General features: G+C 40.0%; 1 protein-coding gene across 1 annotated transcript in view; it reads right to left on the bottom strand.

Moving 5' to 3' along the window:
- Positions 1–14,878, bottom strand: part of LOC136439605 (xylosyltransferase 1-like) — a 49,459-nt gene extending 34,581 nt beyond the window's left edge. The window contains exon 1 of the mRNA XM_066435054.1: positions 14,649–14,878. Coding sequence (XP_066291151.1) covers positions 14,649–14,873 — 225 coding nt within the window. The 5' untranslated portion in view covers positions 14,874–14,878. The remainder of the gene's footprint in view (positions 1–14,648) is intronic.
- Between the last annotated feature and the right edge of the window lie 1,965 nt (positions 14,879–16,843).

Here is a 16,843-nt window from a genome sequence, read left to right as displayed (position 1 = left end):
ATGCAGCATCAGCAATCTCAGAGATATGCAGACTTCAGATATCCCGGAGTTCAAGATATTCTTTAGAATTAGATTAGGTGTTAATAACTCATTTGTTTGAAGTGGCAGTCTTGGACTAGTTGGAGGGTACCCAGCAGAATTATGAGAGTTTATGTTAGATGTAAACATTCTATGGTGACTAATCAAATAAAGAAAATGCCACCATGTCAATATAACTTATTACTAGATTGCTGCAATTTTACAAAGAAAACTAAAACAACGTTCAGATCAGGAATACACACAATTCATATCATCAACCATCATGAAGGTTAGCCTGAGCACCAGCCTCCAAAGTGACCGCTGGCTCAAAAAAATTGGTTAGCAAGCAAATTTTTTTGAGCCAGCGGTCACTTCGGAGGCTGGTACTCAGGCTACATGAAGGTTTGAGACAGGTGCAAAGTTTGCATCATGATGGAAGCACACAATCCATCTATAGTTTCTTGAGTTAATCATTGCTCTCATAAACAAAACCACAAATGCCATAAAAATACATACAATTATGTAACCTTCCTGGCAACAGAAAAAATCCGTATGCAGGATAAACCCATCTTATGTTCTAGTTCCATTTTCCCAACACAAGCCTCCCCGTACACGATCATGGCCCTGAGATGTTTGCTGTTCTCCTTTCCTTGCTGACCTCCCCTTGACTCTAGTTCCTGAAGGTGACAAACGATGATGGTGCACACCTGATAGAACACTCCATCCATCCAACCAACCATTTCTACAGACGACAAGATTACAGGGGTGGGAGAAAATCAATGTTCAGCTCAGGCCGTAGCCTGATAGATGTGATAGAAAAATCAGGATGTGTACATTGTAGCACCGTGACATCCATATGTGCAGCAGAGTGGAAAATGGGGCTTCATTTGATCGGCCTGGAAAGCTGCCGGATAGGCAGAGGGAGGGAAATGTCTTTTCTGCTATGTTATAAATCCTGAAATGTCTTTTTTTAGTGACTTTTCTACTACAAATATGTTTCCATTGTGGTATTGTCCTGCAGATTCTTTCAACCATGAACTTAAACACTGCGAAAAACTCCTTTCCCTTAATCTACCACAAGATTAAGTCTCCATGAAAATGAATTTATAGTACTTGAGTTTCAGACATCCAGCTAAAAACTGTCAATAACAGTTAGGCCATATCTGTAATTTGAAATCTGAATGTTTTAATCTCGTATGTTGTATTTTTGCCAATTGTGATATATTTGCAGAAAATTACTGGAGCAAGTGGACAAATCAATAAAAACAGGCATTTTGTAAAAACACCCCATGCTACATGTACTTCTATACTGTGCATGCTTCTACTATACTGCATAGAACCATGTAACTTTTAAAAGACATTTCAATAAAGCTTGTCCAATGAAGAACTACGAACAAAAAGACTCTCTTAAAATATTGGTACCAAAATAGCTATAGGGGCATTTTAGGGTTAATATGTGCCCAGAATGTCACATGGGGTCTTTTATTTCATATCAATAAAAAAGAAGCCTAAAATTCAAGGAGTAGTTAGATGCATGTGGTTTTCTTTCATTCATTCCTTCCTTCGTTCAGACCCTAGTAGTGACTAGTGGCACATAAGGCAGCAGGTTTCCTTGCTGTTTCAGTAGCAGAGTGTATTATTCCAGGAATGGGTTGGCAGCTCTTCCCCTTAAACATGCTCAAGGCACCTCCTCCAACACAATTTTACATCCCTTCTGAAAAACGGGTGCAGCCCCAAACAAGATGCCCTTCCCCGGATTTGAACCGAGGTCTCCCAGTTACCAACTGTGAGGCTGCTACTAGTTGAGCTATAGGGGCTTCACTTTACTTAATACACTCAGTAACAAATAGATTTGCTTGGATTTCATTTAACTTTTTGATAGACTCGTTAAGGAGAAAAAAATTAATAGTCCATAGCTACAATTCCGTACTTCATTACATCATTCCATTACATCATTTCAGTCATGCGTGTCAACGACAGAACGTCTCTTCCACACTAGTATACTCTGATTGCAGGAATTAAATCTAGTGGTAGGGAGAAAATGGACTGTTGCTGGTGGTTTTTAGTTTGCAGTTTAAACACTGGCCCAGGGGTGGATGGGCAGAAGACAGAACAAGCATTTTTGTGATGGTTTTAAGTTCACTGTGAAGAGATCACAGCAAAAACTGAGAAACCACCGTGAAAATACTAACATTTACAGTAATGGCTGTCTTGTAATAGTTCAGTCAGCTTCATTCCATGGAGGTGAGGTATTGTCTGAGTCCCATATCACAGGTCAGCTTCATGTGAAGACGGATCAAACCACCACTGATTGAAAAGCCCAGCCCACATCAACAATGGGCAATTACATTTCCGTGTGGAAAAGGGGCATCCTTACTGCAAAATCTGAGCAGTGCAGTGTGCTACCTTGGTTTAGAAATACTAATAGGTTGCCCCATGCGAGATTTAGTTATGAGGCACATCAGAGCCACACACTGCAGTCATATCTGAGGCAGTGGTCACATTTCTGTCATCTTCCAGCGCAAATTTTGTCTCCTTTGTCTAAGTCCTTTTATTTCCCCCGAGGAATGAAGTTTTGATTTTGGCTTGTCTACAAGTAGATCTATCTGTGCATTTCTGTGATTCCCAATATATATATATATATATATATATACAATGCAACATTAACATATATTCTCAATGTTGCTATTTTGTCTGTGGGACTAGAAGGGTCCCAGGATTCAGGGATAGTACAATAATACAACAATGTACCGTAAATAGACTTTTACTGTTTTTTTTCAAACTCTGTAACTAATAGGGAATTGGGTGCCAAATCGCCACTTCACTGTGCTAAAGGTTTTAAGTAGGAGAGGAAAGGAGGCATTTGCAGTGCTTTCAGTTGCAGTTGAAGCAAAGTAGCAATACAATGTTAGGGATATGATAAGTACTATAAAGCTAACAGGAATATTTCATGATTTACCATATCTTAACCATATGCATCATGTTAGTCCTTGGCGGTTGATTGACAGTTATGAAAACGGACATGTCTCTATTGGACCATCTCCCAGTAGAGATAACACTACGCATCCAACATTCACTACACAGACTCCCGTAGAAGATTAAATTGATCGACCAGTGTGCAAAGCACTCAGAACAATTTCCCAGATGGTTATCTCTATCAAATAGAGTGTAGAATTGGAACCATTCCACCAGGATTCTCAACTTAGCTGTTTTTCACAGACCAAACAAGTATATCATGTAAAGTAAGCTTTGAGAAAGTCATCACTATATCTGAACAATTAGGTTCAAATATCCATATAGATCTAGGACCAGCAGTGCATTTGAGCAGTGGAAAAGCGGAGAAATACCAGTCAGCCTTTTCTTAAGATAAAAGGGAGTGGAGTACAAAAAATTATATGGATGGTATAAATAGCATTCAAGTAACTAAGATTTTTTTTCAACGATAAAAACTGATGTATGTAAAAAGTGGATAACGAATCAGTGCATTGTCTGTCCATGGTGCTGAATCATCAGTCAAATGTTTTTTTTACATTTCTGTATGAGAAGTTCTCTATTTACAACCAGACAAAGTTAATTTAGGGTTAGGTGAAACAGTCTGCTGAGGTGAAGCATTGTCCTTTTCAAAGAAGCTAGTGATAGAGCAATGCAGATTGCTCGCTTATCAACCCAAGCACCTTGAGTCCGCCCTACTCTTCTCAAGAAGTGTGTTGGGTTCTTTGTTTGTTTGTTAATATTGCATACCCAACAAACCAACTAAGTGTTAGTACTATAAAACTATTCATTTGAATTTTTGACACAAGGGAGCCAAAGGACATTGGTAAAAACTTTCATGAGCGCCATACATGCTCAACAAGACAGTCAATGGATAATTTCTTCTTGCCTAAACTGAACAGTAACAGTGGTAAGAAAACGTTCGTATATAGAGCTGTGAGACTGTGAAACGATCTGCCGACTAATATCAATTGATGCTAGTGTTAGACAGTTTGTGGGTACTATGGTTATCAATATTGTGAAAGACGAATGATTTTAGACTGTTGATGTGTTATTTGTATGTACTGTATTTTGACCTTGGAATTGTTTATATCTATGTTTGTGTATGTATCTAAGATTATAAGATATATGTAAATATGAATGTAATAATAATAATAATAACTTTATTGCTCAACAATTGTACAAGGTACAGAGTATGGCATTCACTGGTACATAGATAACATTCTACTAGGCTAATCCGTCTATCTTATACAATATGGTGTACTAGTCTATCTTATACAATATGGTGTAGTAGTATGGGATGACAATGGGATTTTACAATTATTGGAGGAGTTTCTTACGTCTAGACATTCTTTGATATATTTCCCAATGTATACCATGCATGGGTTGTCACATGTCATTATGTACTTAAATTTGCTATTTAAGTCCATTGAGATAAATCCTGGTAAGTCCAACGATAGCATTGAGTATAGTGAATTACGTAAATCAAAATATTTGGGACATACAATCAAAAAGTGATTAGCCCCTAGAAGGCTAAAGGGTATCTCAATAACCTACTAAACTACTAATAAACTACATCTCATGGCATAACATACCAGGTTTGTACTGTGCAAGCTGCCTATCCCGGCTAATTTATTGGATGCACTCGCACTGGTATGGATCCCTACTCATTTCAGTAAGTGTGGTGGGTTCTTTAACATGATTGATGTGGCTCTAATGAAACACCGCACCTTCCTTTAATGTTCAATCCAAGGGATGTCCCTAGCCGATGCTAAGTATTCATTTACACCCGAATAGAGTGAGGCTCAGCTCTAACGTGCATTGGTTTGACACCATAAGGTCCCTCATACATGGGGCTGCCGTCTTTACATCCCATTCTGACGGGACAATGCAACTCTTTTGAGTCGTGCACAACCCGGGGACTGGGGCCATAGAGTTTGAACCAGGTGTGGCAATGCAGCAGGGTGTGCAGACCACTACACCAAACAGACATGACAACTACAACATTATCTATGACTTCAGTTTGGCAGCAGTTTGATATGTTAAATGTCTTCTCTCCAAGTAGAAACAGCTTGTCAAGTTGGACTGAATACAAGGTCAGGGCACCGTGGCTTCTTTCAACATTTATCTTTTAAATATTCAAACAAGATCATCAGAGAGGGCAGACTTCACCTCCTCTCCCATACTGATCATGAGAAAGTAAATGGCATTTAAACAAACTTTGCAATAATGACTTGGTGCCAACTTTCTGTTACTTGGGGGACATGATCAGCCAGGCAGGAGGCTGCTCCGATGCGGTGACGGCAAGGATTAAGTCTGCTTGGAAGAGTTTCCACGAGGTCCTGCCCATACTCACAAACAGCTACATACCTCTCAGAAACCGTGGACATGTCTTCAACTCCTGCATCAGAAGTGTCCTACTCTATGCCTCGGAGACATGGGCTGTGGCAACAGAGGACATCAAGAGGCTTGACAGGAGCGACAATGCCATGGTCCGATGGTTATGTCCCAGGAAACTCTCAGAAACACTCTCAACAAAACAACTTAGAGCCAGATTAGGTGTACACAGTGTGCAGGATGTGATAAGATCCAATCGTCTACGTTGGTATGGGCATCTTGAAAGAATGGACAGGGAGAGGTGGCCCAAGAAAATCATCGGCATGACCGTGGAGGGCCGAAATCCACAAGGACGACCAAGGAAAAGGTGGATTGATAACATCAAGGAGGACCTCCACCACCTCAACCTACACGATGTGAATCCACAGGACAGAGGCACCTGGCGAGCGGCCACCAAGCTCCCCCATCAGCATGCAAGCACGTCAAACCCCCAGATGATGGGGAAAAGAAGACGACAAACCGGATAGTGAGTGAGTGAGTGAGTGACTCTAACATCTGAACCACTGTCCAGCCATGCAATACTGATTCAGAAGCTGTAACAGTTGTGTTTCATTAAGGCACAGTTCAAGATGCAAACTTGCACCCACAATCAAATCAGCTTGTTGGGTGACTGTGTCTGAGAAAAATACAAAACTTTCCTCACTCGACACTTAATGAGTACCTAGCTTCGGCTTCGGATATCCCTCGGATAAGACGTTAAATGGAGGTCCTGTGTCTGAGAACAGCCAAACCTCGAGTACTTATGGGTAAGTGTAGGGGTCCATCCTGGTGTAAGTGAATCAAATAAATCTGTGCAAATATGCAGCTTTTACTCATCAGTACAAAGTTGGTGTGTTATGCCATGCAATACAAACAAACAAAATAAAACCTTAGCCATGCCAAAGGTCAGGCATGATAAACTCATGGTGGCAAGCAGGTTTTATAATGAGATAGTCATTTGAGCATTGTGGGAGACTGACAAACAGGAAGGAAAGGAACAAATATTGTATGCATCTACGTCATATATACATGTACTGATAAAAGAAGAGATAACCTAACCATACATGAAGAACACACACCAAGTCTAGACTCGGTGTAACAGACCGTTCGGTGTAATATGACCAGCTGCTGCCGCGCCGCGTGCCTGCGAAGCTGGTGTGTTACGCCTAATGGCGGTTATACCGGCTATATAGATACAGATACAGATACAAGTCATATGTCAAGAAGAGGCTGTATACCATTACTAGTGTTCAATGGTGCCCTCCACAAAAATCTATATAACAGTCAACAAGTTGGCGCACAGCTCCAATTTTGGGTGCACAAACACCAAGTATTTCCGGCTCTGAGGAACGATAATTGTTAATCTGAAATATTCCAATGGTTTAGTGTTTTGTTTTCACTTCTCAGTCACCCCAAACTATCACACCACAACTATATGTTCTGTCTTCTATTCCATTATCACGGTTGTTTCAACAGCAGAATTAAGTCAACACACGCTTTCAATTTACAGCTCCAGTTCTAACCAGTACGAACCTGCACTTGCAGATGGCACTCTGATATTGTTAATGACTTTACAACAGGCCATGCATGCCCGCTTCTGGCTGGATTGGGTCCATACAATCTGGGTTTGTATTGTAATAAACAGGGCTGTCTCCAGGACCCATCCAGAAATTGTCTTGTGGGAAGAGAAAAATGTCACCCCATTCATCCCAGTCTGAGTGTGGAGGGACCAAAATCTGAACTTCATGACATGGAAAATGTATTTTCTCCACAGTGACATGCCTTTGACCTTTGCTGATCTATTTGCTACACCCCCCCCCCTCACCCAAAAAAACTTATCAAAATACTGAGTGGGACAGACAAGTTCTAATTGAAAGCTGGAGACATCCCTGGTCTAACAGAAAATACTACCAGAGAGTGATGTTAATTAGAAGACACCAGCTCACACTGATGTTGTCTGCAAGCCAACCTGGCTGAGTTAGGACCGGCATTCCAAATAACTGCAGATGGCCTCATAAACCACATCTAACGGACTCAAACTCTTTTATCCAGCCTATTTCATGGCCGACCTTTATTGTCAAAGGCCAAACTCTTTGACAATTTTGAGGAACTATTGGAAGGGGGAGGTGATTACTGCTATTCGGGAGGCAGTTTGGCACAAAAGGAATCAACAGTGTACCTTAAAAGGTCTGAAATTTCTTGTATAACAATAATCAGTTTTTGATAATGCCACACAGATATAAGACTGTGTAGTTCATTAGTACAGACTAGAGTGCCACGACCCCATACATGTACCTTCGCCGACTATTGCATATCTTACCATTTATTGTGCAAATAAGGACCTCATTTGCATGAAATATGTCATCTTCTCTACCCAAATAACATAAGTTGTTCAAAGCAGGAAAGTTTATCTTAGCAAAGAAGGCCCTCATTTGCATGATTTATAAGGAAATGCTACAATAGACTTTCCATTCCTCATCAATCATGCAAATTAGACACTGACTTGCATAATAAGTATGATTTTGTCAATCATCATTTAAGCTATCTACATACGAAATGTCATGACAATCCGTCAACCCCTTCAGTTATTCTCTTTCAAAGTTTGAAGTAAAAATCAGCTCCTGAAAATCCGCTAGGGGGCCCAAACCTACGCAACTTACTCTTCCTCCCAAGAGCTATTTACCACTCAAATACCATGACCACAGCATGTCCAGAACACGCAATATAAAACCCAGAAGTTTGGCTGCAGTACCATAGCAAGCTGCTAGGGGGCCAAAATCTAATCATTTTGAGGTCTCACCAAGACCTAACCATGTATCAAGTATAAAGACAATCCATTCAGGCATTCTCGAATTATCATGTTGACAGAAGGACACACACACGAATGCTCCATGCATATCATAACCTTCTTGGCAAAGGTAAAAATATGGTAGTAATTCAGGAAAAGAGTAAGATGAATACAGAGGGCTGGCAGGAAAACTTGAATCTGTGTGTACCATTAGGTACTGACTATTTTATCAGACTCTGTTTCAATCATATAGCTACTCCATCTATTATAATAAGCATAATTCCATTTGCTTTTTATGACCCAAAAAATCAAATTGGTGTGGCCCAAGGATCAAAACATATCAATTTGTTCTTGTTTCATTCAATACTTATTGCACGAATGTGCTAAACTGAGCCTGTAAATGACAATAACATGAAGTCAGACTTCCTTATCCGGAATATTTTCAGTTTTGCTACCAAATTCTCACACATATGGCCTTCTGCAATATTAGGTTGATACTGTACAGTAAAAGCCCATAATCCTTTACCATAAGAACAGCTCAGCATGCCCTGTTTCATGCTACCAAGATAGAATCCATGCCATTACAGGGTCCATTAGACAATGACATGTACTAAGTATGATTCCCCTGACAGGTAAGGCCTAGCAAAAACATTTTGTGTTTCAGGTTACAGTCCCAAAACATTATAGGGTCAGGATTATCTCTTTTTCTTTGTAGATTTCTGCCGGTGATCCAACAAATATACCTTGATAAACAGAACAACAATATTTACTTGACATTCATACATAAACTGTTCAAAACCTTCATCTGTTGACAGAGTGTAAAATATTCAGGAAGTCTGGTTTGATATTCAGATGTCAGGTAAAACTTTTATGTCCCTTTCCCCCTTTCCAGCGTTCAACCAAAAATAAGGCTAGGGTCAGCAGGTTTTTAACAGTGTCGGTTGGATAACTGGAAACACAACATTTTTTTCCTAGGCTTACTAGTACAAGGGATAAAGACATGGAAGTTGCTTTTATAATGCATTTCAGGTATGAGGATTACAAATAAGGCTGAGGATTACCAATAATGACCACTGATTGAGGCTTTTGGTCAAAAGTACTGTAAATCTTAACATTTTCCTAGAGGCTTTATTCTTTAGGTTTTCAGTGACCATTCCACTGCAAAATCATGACACTGTGAATATGTGTTTCCATTGTATTATCATTATCATTGTTACCCCAATATGGCCCATCAAAGGCAAAGTAGAGGGGGAGTTGAGGTCCCAGGCTAAGGCGGGCAGGCCTCCAGCCTGGCACGGAAAGGATCCTGACCAGTGTTTCTGCCAGACTAACGGCCGCAGGCCGTCTAAGGAGGGCTGAAGGCCCGACCATCTCGCGCCATCAGGCACAAGCTTTCTAGGCTTTTGATATTTTGAACCCTCTTAAACGCTATTTCCTGCATTCTGAGAGGCAATATATTCATGAGTATTCAACATGGTGCCCGTGGTGTTTCATTTCACAAGTTTCTCTTTTTTAATATCCCTGTAGAAATGGGACTGTTCGATGGCTGGTCCTTCGATACAAATTCTTTTGAGGTTTTCAGCTTTTAGTCATGCTCTGTTCACGTTCCCAGGAAATTTTTTGCAGATAAACTATGGCATGAATGACATACTCAGTTTCCGTGCTGTAAACGTCTGTAAAGTCACTTTTTTTTTACAAAATACAATACATATACAGGGTAGAGGCAGCTTGTATGCTGTCCCAAATGTGCAAATGAGTCCGCCATATAGGAATGTTTACGTCCGGGGCCGTGGATTCCTGCGCTTTTGTAAAAAAAAGGTAACTTTACAGATGTTTACAGCACGGAAACTGAGTACACATTAACACGGGACAACATGTTTAACATGTTTATGGTGTTAGATTTAGCGCCCGTGTCACGTCACGATGGCTGATATTTTGGCTGATATATTCGCTAAAATGCCATTTTTGCTGGGCATTGGCCAGGTAAGAATCGTCAAGTTCGCTTTATTTAACTTTGGATCGATGGATTGAATTGAAACTCAGGATTAATTAATGGGAACACAGCCTGAACATATTCCGAGCAAAATAAAACTAGATTCGTGCAGCGCAGACTTCACCAGAGTGGGCGTTTGTCGGCATTTGCTAAAAAGCCGGTCCCCTAGAAATCTATAGTAAGTATAAAAAAGAACACGTTTTCTGTGGGTTTTTTTTCAAATTATTTCTTTGCCAGAACTTTCTGTAACCATGTGACTGACAGGCAAACCGACACCTGAATGACCTGTAGGTCAACAAGGTCAGTCTTGCTGTCTGCACCTGATCTCTCCCCTTACAAAACACTACCTGTGCACAGGTGTGTATGCTGGCTAGGGTGTCCCCGGCAGGTCTGCAGGTGTGTTTATGGGTTATGGTCTACTAACACTACCTTTCTTACAATCACTGAACCTTCCTGTGCGGTCTTTGTACTAAAGTTACACTTTCTTTTCAGGGTCAAAAAGTAAAAGTACAGATAAATAATCAAACTGTCACGTCAAACTTCTACTTTACATTTAGGTCCCATCGGTTTAAAAATATACATTGAATAAAGACAAATATTTGTGTGACACCTGGTAGGTATATTTTATTGACATTGTTTAACTTTAAGGCTCAAAACAAACCTGTCATGTCACTTCTTTCTGAGCATAAGACTATGAGCTATCTACCACCCAAAACTTGTAACCTATAGGTTGCCCAGGACAGGAAATATGAAAACCGGAAATACTGCTGTAATATCAAGGAAAGTGCTAGGGGGCCTAAAATCTAATCATAGCTTTGATAGGAAATGACCTAACCACGTAACAAGTTTCATGACAATCCATCAAGCAGCGGCCCTCCAGTAGCTTTTTTTTTAACTTTAAGGCCATGCTGATTTGATAATATGGATGACATCCTCTGGGAACCCCAAAACTGATGCTAACGTGCAAATAAAAAAAAAGGTAAGGAAAACAAAAAGTTGCCTTCATTATAAAATCTACGTGGTCAGGTAGGCTGGACAAATAACTAAATCCAAAGAGTATGGTACTGTATACCGAAATATACATGTAGGCTCTTCTTTTTTGTTCTTTCAAAACTTTTGTTTGACTTTGGAAATGATTTTGGCATTCTACAACATCAGCAATGTTTTCCAATATTTCTTTTGCAATTTACGGCGTATATTTGATCAGCTTGCAGATACTTTGTATGATTAACTGTATTGAGTGCATGGTGGAAAACTTTTTTCATTTTTGGAATCTGACGAAAATTGATGCGCAAGGATGTCATCCATATAATCAAATCAACATGGCCTAAGAGTGTTTCAGTTGCTGACATTGAAGAAGGATGGGTCGAGAAGGGATCAACAAATTTTCATGATTTTTTACCTATGCTGGCTATAGGTAACTTGAAGACCAATGTAATGGTATGTAAATTAGGACCTGATCTGCATGATTTATGAGGAAAAGTTAAATTTCAATTGTGCTTAAGGACAGGAATCACATATGTAACTTGGTACAAGCGGAACATTGATTGATGTGAATTATGCAAATTATATCTAATTTGCATTATTAAGGAGAAAAATCACACTGGCCAAAACGGGAAAGTACAGGAGGATACCCGCTTCCCCAATCAGAGCTTTCACTGGCCCACAGAAAAACATACAGCAAGACTCATTTTGAGCACTGCATTCTATCATCTTGACATACAAAACTGCCATTTATGTCTTTCTTAGAATCAGGCCAAATCACACTGGGAGGTAAGCAGGCATTATAGAATAAAACCCAAGGGCTGGAAAAAAACTCTCCCTCAGACAGACAGGTCACAAACAAGGGGATAAAATGGGCTGGGGGGATCATTTGGCACACTTTCATCTGTAAAGTCTGCCAAGATAAATATCATGAAGGGTTGTGGCACGCTGAGCAGTCTGCCTACTACTAGTACTACTAGTACTAACTCTTATCACCTTCAGCAATTAGGCAAGGCTTGCATTTGACTGACAGGTCAACTATTCAAACTGTCATACAAACCAGCGATATCTTTAGATAGGCTGAGATCAAATAACCTGAATCCAGAAATTAGAACAGGAGACAGACCATATGTATTGTATTCTATACCATATACTGTTAATCTTGAAATGTTGCTGACATTTCTGGGGCAAACTCATCTCACTCACAAAAAGGCGCCAGCATTTCCGTTGTGTTCATATCATACTGTTTCAAGCTCAAAGAAGATTTTCACTGTGCTTTGAAAGTTTGGTGCCACAAATTAAATGAATTAACAGTAACCTAGCTGCCTAGAACGGTAGAACCCCCATCAAATACATCTACTATCAGCGCTCGTGAGTGCGACCGGATTAGTCGCATATGCGACCAGTTTTTTGAGAATGCGACTAGATTTAAAATCACGGTCGCACGGTGCGACAATAAAAAAATCAGATCTGCGCCAGGATAATGGCTGCAGAACTAAGCGGTAAGCTGAAAATATATAGGTATTCCAACCCTACCGCGAAAATCGTATTGAATGGATTGAATTGCCAAATGTAGGCTTTTATCTTTTATGATCTATTCAAATATGTTATTCCCAGTTGTTAACATTGATTAATACTATTAATAGGAGTATTACCTGGTATGGCCAAGACTTTTGCTTGTTCTTCCAACTTTTTGTAGTGGTGCTCCTAGATTTTTGCTGGTGCTCCTAACTTTTTTGAGTTAGGAGCACAGTGCTCCTAGGTCTAAAAGTTAGTCTGTAGCCCTGACTATGTACATGTATACTAGTACATGTATTCCCCTTTCATTATAAATTATAGCCCTTACAAATGTACATTACAATACCATATATAACAGATATATTCTGTATTATTGACTCTTAGTCTTACTACAAAATATTATCAATCAGAAAATAGACTTGTCTTGATCAATTTATCTTACAAATGTTACCAACGAACATCCTTGCTGTTACTAAGAAGAATGAAGGGGGAAAACTGTTATCTTCTATTACAGAATAAAACTACAGTGAACAATAGAACAACAATACTGGGATTGCAGTTTGCTGCCAAATTTTCAGCACTTTCTAACAAACATCATACACACGGTTTACAATCGACCACTGGTACAAGGACAATGGCTGCTCTGTGGTCAGTACTAATTACCTTTGCCAAGAAGGTTATGCTTAAACAGTGCTGTTTGTGTGAACATGTACATGTGGCACCGGGTACCCTAAAACTGTTTCATTAAAAACAACAATATCATCATCAAGGCCTTCTCAAGAATGTCTTGAACACCAGGACATCTGAAGTGTGCATAAGTTGGGAATCACTAATGCTGCATTACTAGATATATCTAAATTCACCATTGCTTTTCTAATAACCTGGTGTGTTAATGAGTTAAGTAATGTTAGACTGAAGTCGAAAATGCCAGTCTAGAGGTAACATTTAGTGGTAACGTTACAATTACTACAAATCTTCAGGTGGGCTGGTGCCAGGTTCCATATGGGAAACACATGTGCACATTCACACCGCAACCAAGATGGCTCAAAGGTTATGCTTCATCACAAGAGTGGGAGTATTGTTTTGACTTATCATTGTGTGTGTGTGTGTGTGTGTGTGTGTATGTGTGTGTATGTGTGTGTGTGTGTGTGTGTGTACTTGTGCATGTGTGTGTTTCTGCCCTACTGGGGTGAAGTCTGCCATCTCAGATTGCCCTGTAGAGTCTTTGTCACTGTGTGGTTTGCTAATCAAGTTATGCGAGTTTTCAATAAATGTTGACTTTTTTATTTGTTCTTTAGTGAAAAGCACAAACTGCTAAGAAATCATTGTTAGCTGAGCAACAAACAAAAAGGATTTTAGAAAATGGAAATGAAGATGCCATCAAATGGCATGGGAGAAAACTTTAAGTTAGAAATTTCTCGCATGGCATTTGATGGTGTCCGCATCTTTTTACTTTCTTATATATATTTTTCTTCTCAGCTAGCAATAATTTTGTCCTTACATATCATTTCTAACGTAATGACAGGTTTACAAGAAAAATGGTGTCGTACATATTTCAGAAACTCACAAGAAATACAACACTTTTCCAAGAAATACGAGTGGTGAACAAAACCTTGTGATGTCGTCACATTCTAGTCTACTGTATATTAAACTGTTGCATTCCTGAATTCAATGGGTAAAATTTTACCAGAATTATGCGTTAGACTTATGTTCTGGTATAGGTGTCAAGAAATATTACAAGGTATTTTTTTGCAGGCGACGTGGCTGCCTAATCTCCAAGCAGATGTTGGGTTAGGAAATCGTATTAAACAATTTTTTTCGTGACGACCGAGTTTCTCTGACATTCCCGAAAATCACCAAATAAACAGTGGGCACGGGGAGGGACATTCTTTTCAAAAGTGGAGTGAGTGGCTGTGAGAGAGAAGGCGTTACGATCTCGCACCCCAGTATCTGCTTGGATATTTCCTGACGCTTCCTTACCTTCAAAACTTCCCGCAAGTCGACGGAGCCGGCACCCGGAGATCTCTTCCGCCGGCTCTCCGACTCGCGCTTGATCCTGTCCTTCAGTTCCTGTATCCGTTCGTTTTCCTCCTGGCTGATGGTGTAAAAGTTCCACGCTATAAAAGTCTGGAAAAGCAGAATTCCTAGCGCGACAAAGAGTATTCTGCGGTAGCGCAAACACACACGACTGAGTCGCACCGCCATTTTGAAAAAAGCTAAAATGTCAAAGGTCGCCAAGCTTGCGCACAGATAAGGGGCGTGGCCTTTCTTTGTACACCTGTAACTTTCTCTCTTTTTCATGTTTTAAGAAATTTATTATTTCACCTCAAAGGGAAGCGTGCGTGTGTACAATGTGTGTACAATGTGTGTGTGTGTGTGTGTGTGTGTGTGTGTATGTGTGTGTGTGTGTGTATGTGTTTCCAAGTTTGTCTGTGTAACGTTATATGCAATGCTGTTGTTTTATTGCCTTATAAAAACAATCATTAGTGAAATTAGTCTACACAGTTTGCATTTTCTTATTTTTTGACATGTTTGGTACATATGTTACAATAAACGTATATAAACGAAAGTATATAATCAATACTACAAATACCTTGTTATGCAAACTTTACATGGGTTTCAAAGTAAAGAAGTGACTCAGTAAATAGAATGTGCTACTTTTTACAAACGTTACAGTCAAAGCTGCCCAAGAAGACCACTCAGGGGATCGATTACATCTGGTCTTTGTAGACAAGTGATCACTAGTATAGTGTGTCAAATGTTAATGGTCACATTTGGCAGAGGTGTGTGTTGCTTTTTTCTAACAGCATCTGCTTTGTTCTAATAGTATTTCAAGCAATTCATCACATGAGTGTTCTTTGGCCTGTGCGCTGCGTTACCAAGGAGGCAAATAGAGTCGTGCGAGCTCCGAGTCAATGTGCCGCCTCAGGCCCATTTCACGGAGACATGAGTCAGAAACAACTGCCCGTGTGCAGAAATAAATTACCTGGGGTAGCAGGTAGCCTTACGATGTGTACAGCGTCCCGTTTCAATCAATATCAATACAACGTAAAAGTAATAGGTTGAAACCGAAACCGACGGGCTTTCTTAGGCCACAGCATATTGATTTCTTGATTCTTGAATCTTTTTTCTAAAAAAATCGAACGAATGAGCCATGAAAATGAAAATAGATACAGCATTCTGTGATAGACCCCATGGTTTAACTGTACTGTGTAGAATCGGTAGACATTGGCCGGATACAAGCGGCAAACCGTACCCCTCTGGCAGGCAAACTCCTCTGTCAAATTAGTCCGCATATTTGGCCTATTCCAGCTGCCCATAGAGTCTGGTAGAAGCTACACATAGTCATAGGCTTCGATATGGGAAGACAAGGACTTTTTTCAACTGCTGCTGGTATAAGAATAAGACCTTTTTTGGGTTGATATGTACTCAGAATGGCACGTGATCTTTTTCTCTTCAAGGTAACTATATGGACGAATTCAATGTAAAAAATTATGACACAAAGATTTTGGGGACATTCAGTACCAGTGTCCATACATCTCAACAAATGTACGGATTACCCGATCACTACATTCTGAAATAGCCCGGAGTCCAGTCTTACTAGCTTTGGTCCTGTTGGGAGCTGACCAAAGCTAACAAGCCTGGATTCCAGCTATTTCAGATTGAAGTTCAAGTCATCCATACATTTAGAAGTGGGCGTAGTGGTGTCTATGCCATTCTTCTGCAACAATCAACTAATGGAAAACATTTTAACGGTCACGAAATACAATACTGACAACAGCATGCGGATCGGGTTGTATGGCATCTCCTTTAATTGAATTAATGCGCGCGCTGGGCGAAGCGTAATGAATAAACGCACAACCGATCTCTATCTCCCGCTGATATGTCTGCCTGTTTCAGTAATTGGTCTTTCTGTAAATCAATCAGGACGATCTGAGATTGAAGACCGGGAATCATGAGTTTTGGCAGAGTTTCAATTTCCTTCAGGCCGCTATGAACGCCACTTTCCAGGCAGAGGTTGGATGGGGAGATTGTTCTTTAATACCTTACTCTATAGCTAGTTACCTCCGTAACCTTCGACAGGAGTTGTGTTTTTCTCTGTGTTTGTTTGTTTGCATCTATAACCCAAGATCAATTTCATGGATTTGTGTTAATTTTGGCACGTTGGTAGTTAT

Source organism: Branchiostoma lanceolatum, chromosome 8 (genome assembly GCF_035083965.1).
Source record: "Branchiostoma lanceolatum isolate klBraLanc5 chromosome 8, klBraLanc5.hap2, whole genome shotgun sequence".
Lineage (NCBI taxonomy): Eukaryota > Metazoa > Chordata > Leptocardii > Amphioxiformes > Branchiostomatidae > Branchiostoma > Branchiostoma lanceolatum.
The sequence above is the reverse complement of the archived record's forward strand: the minus strand, read 5'-3'. Positions and strand labels throughout refer to the sequence as shown.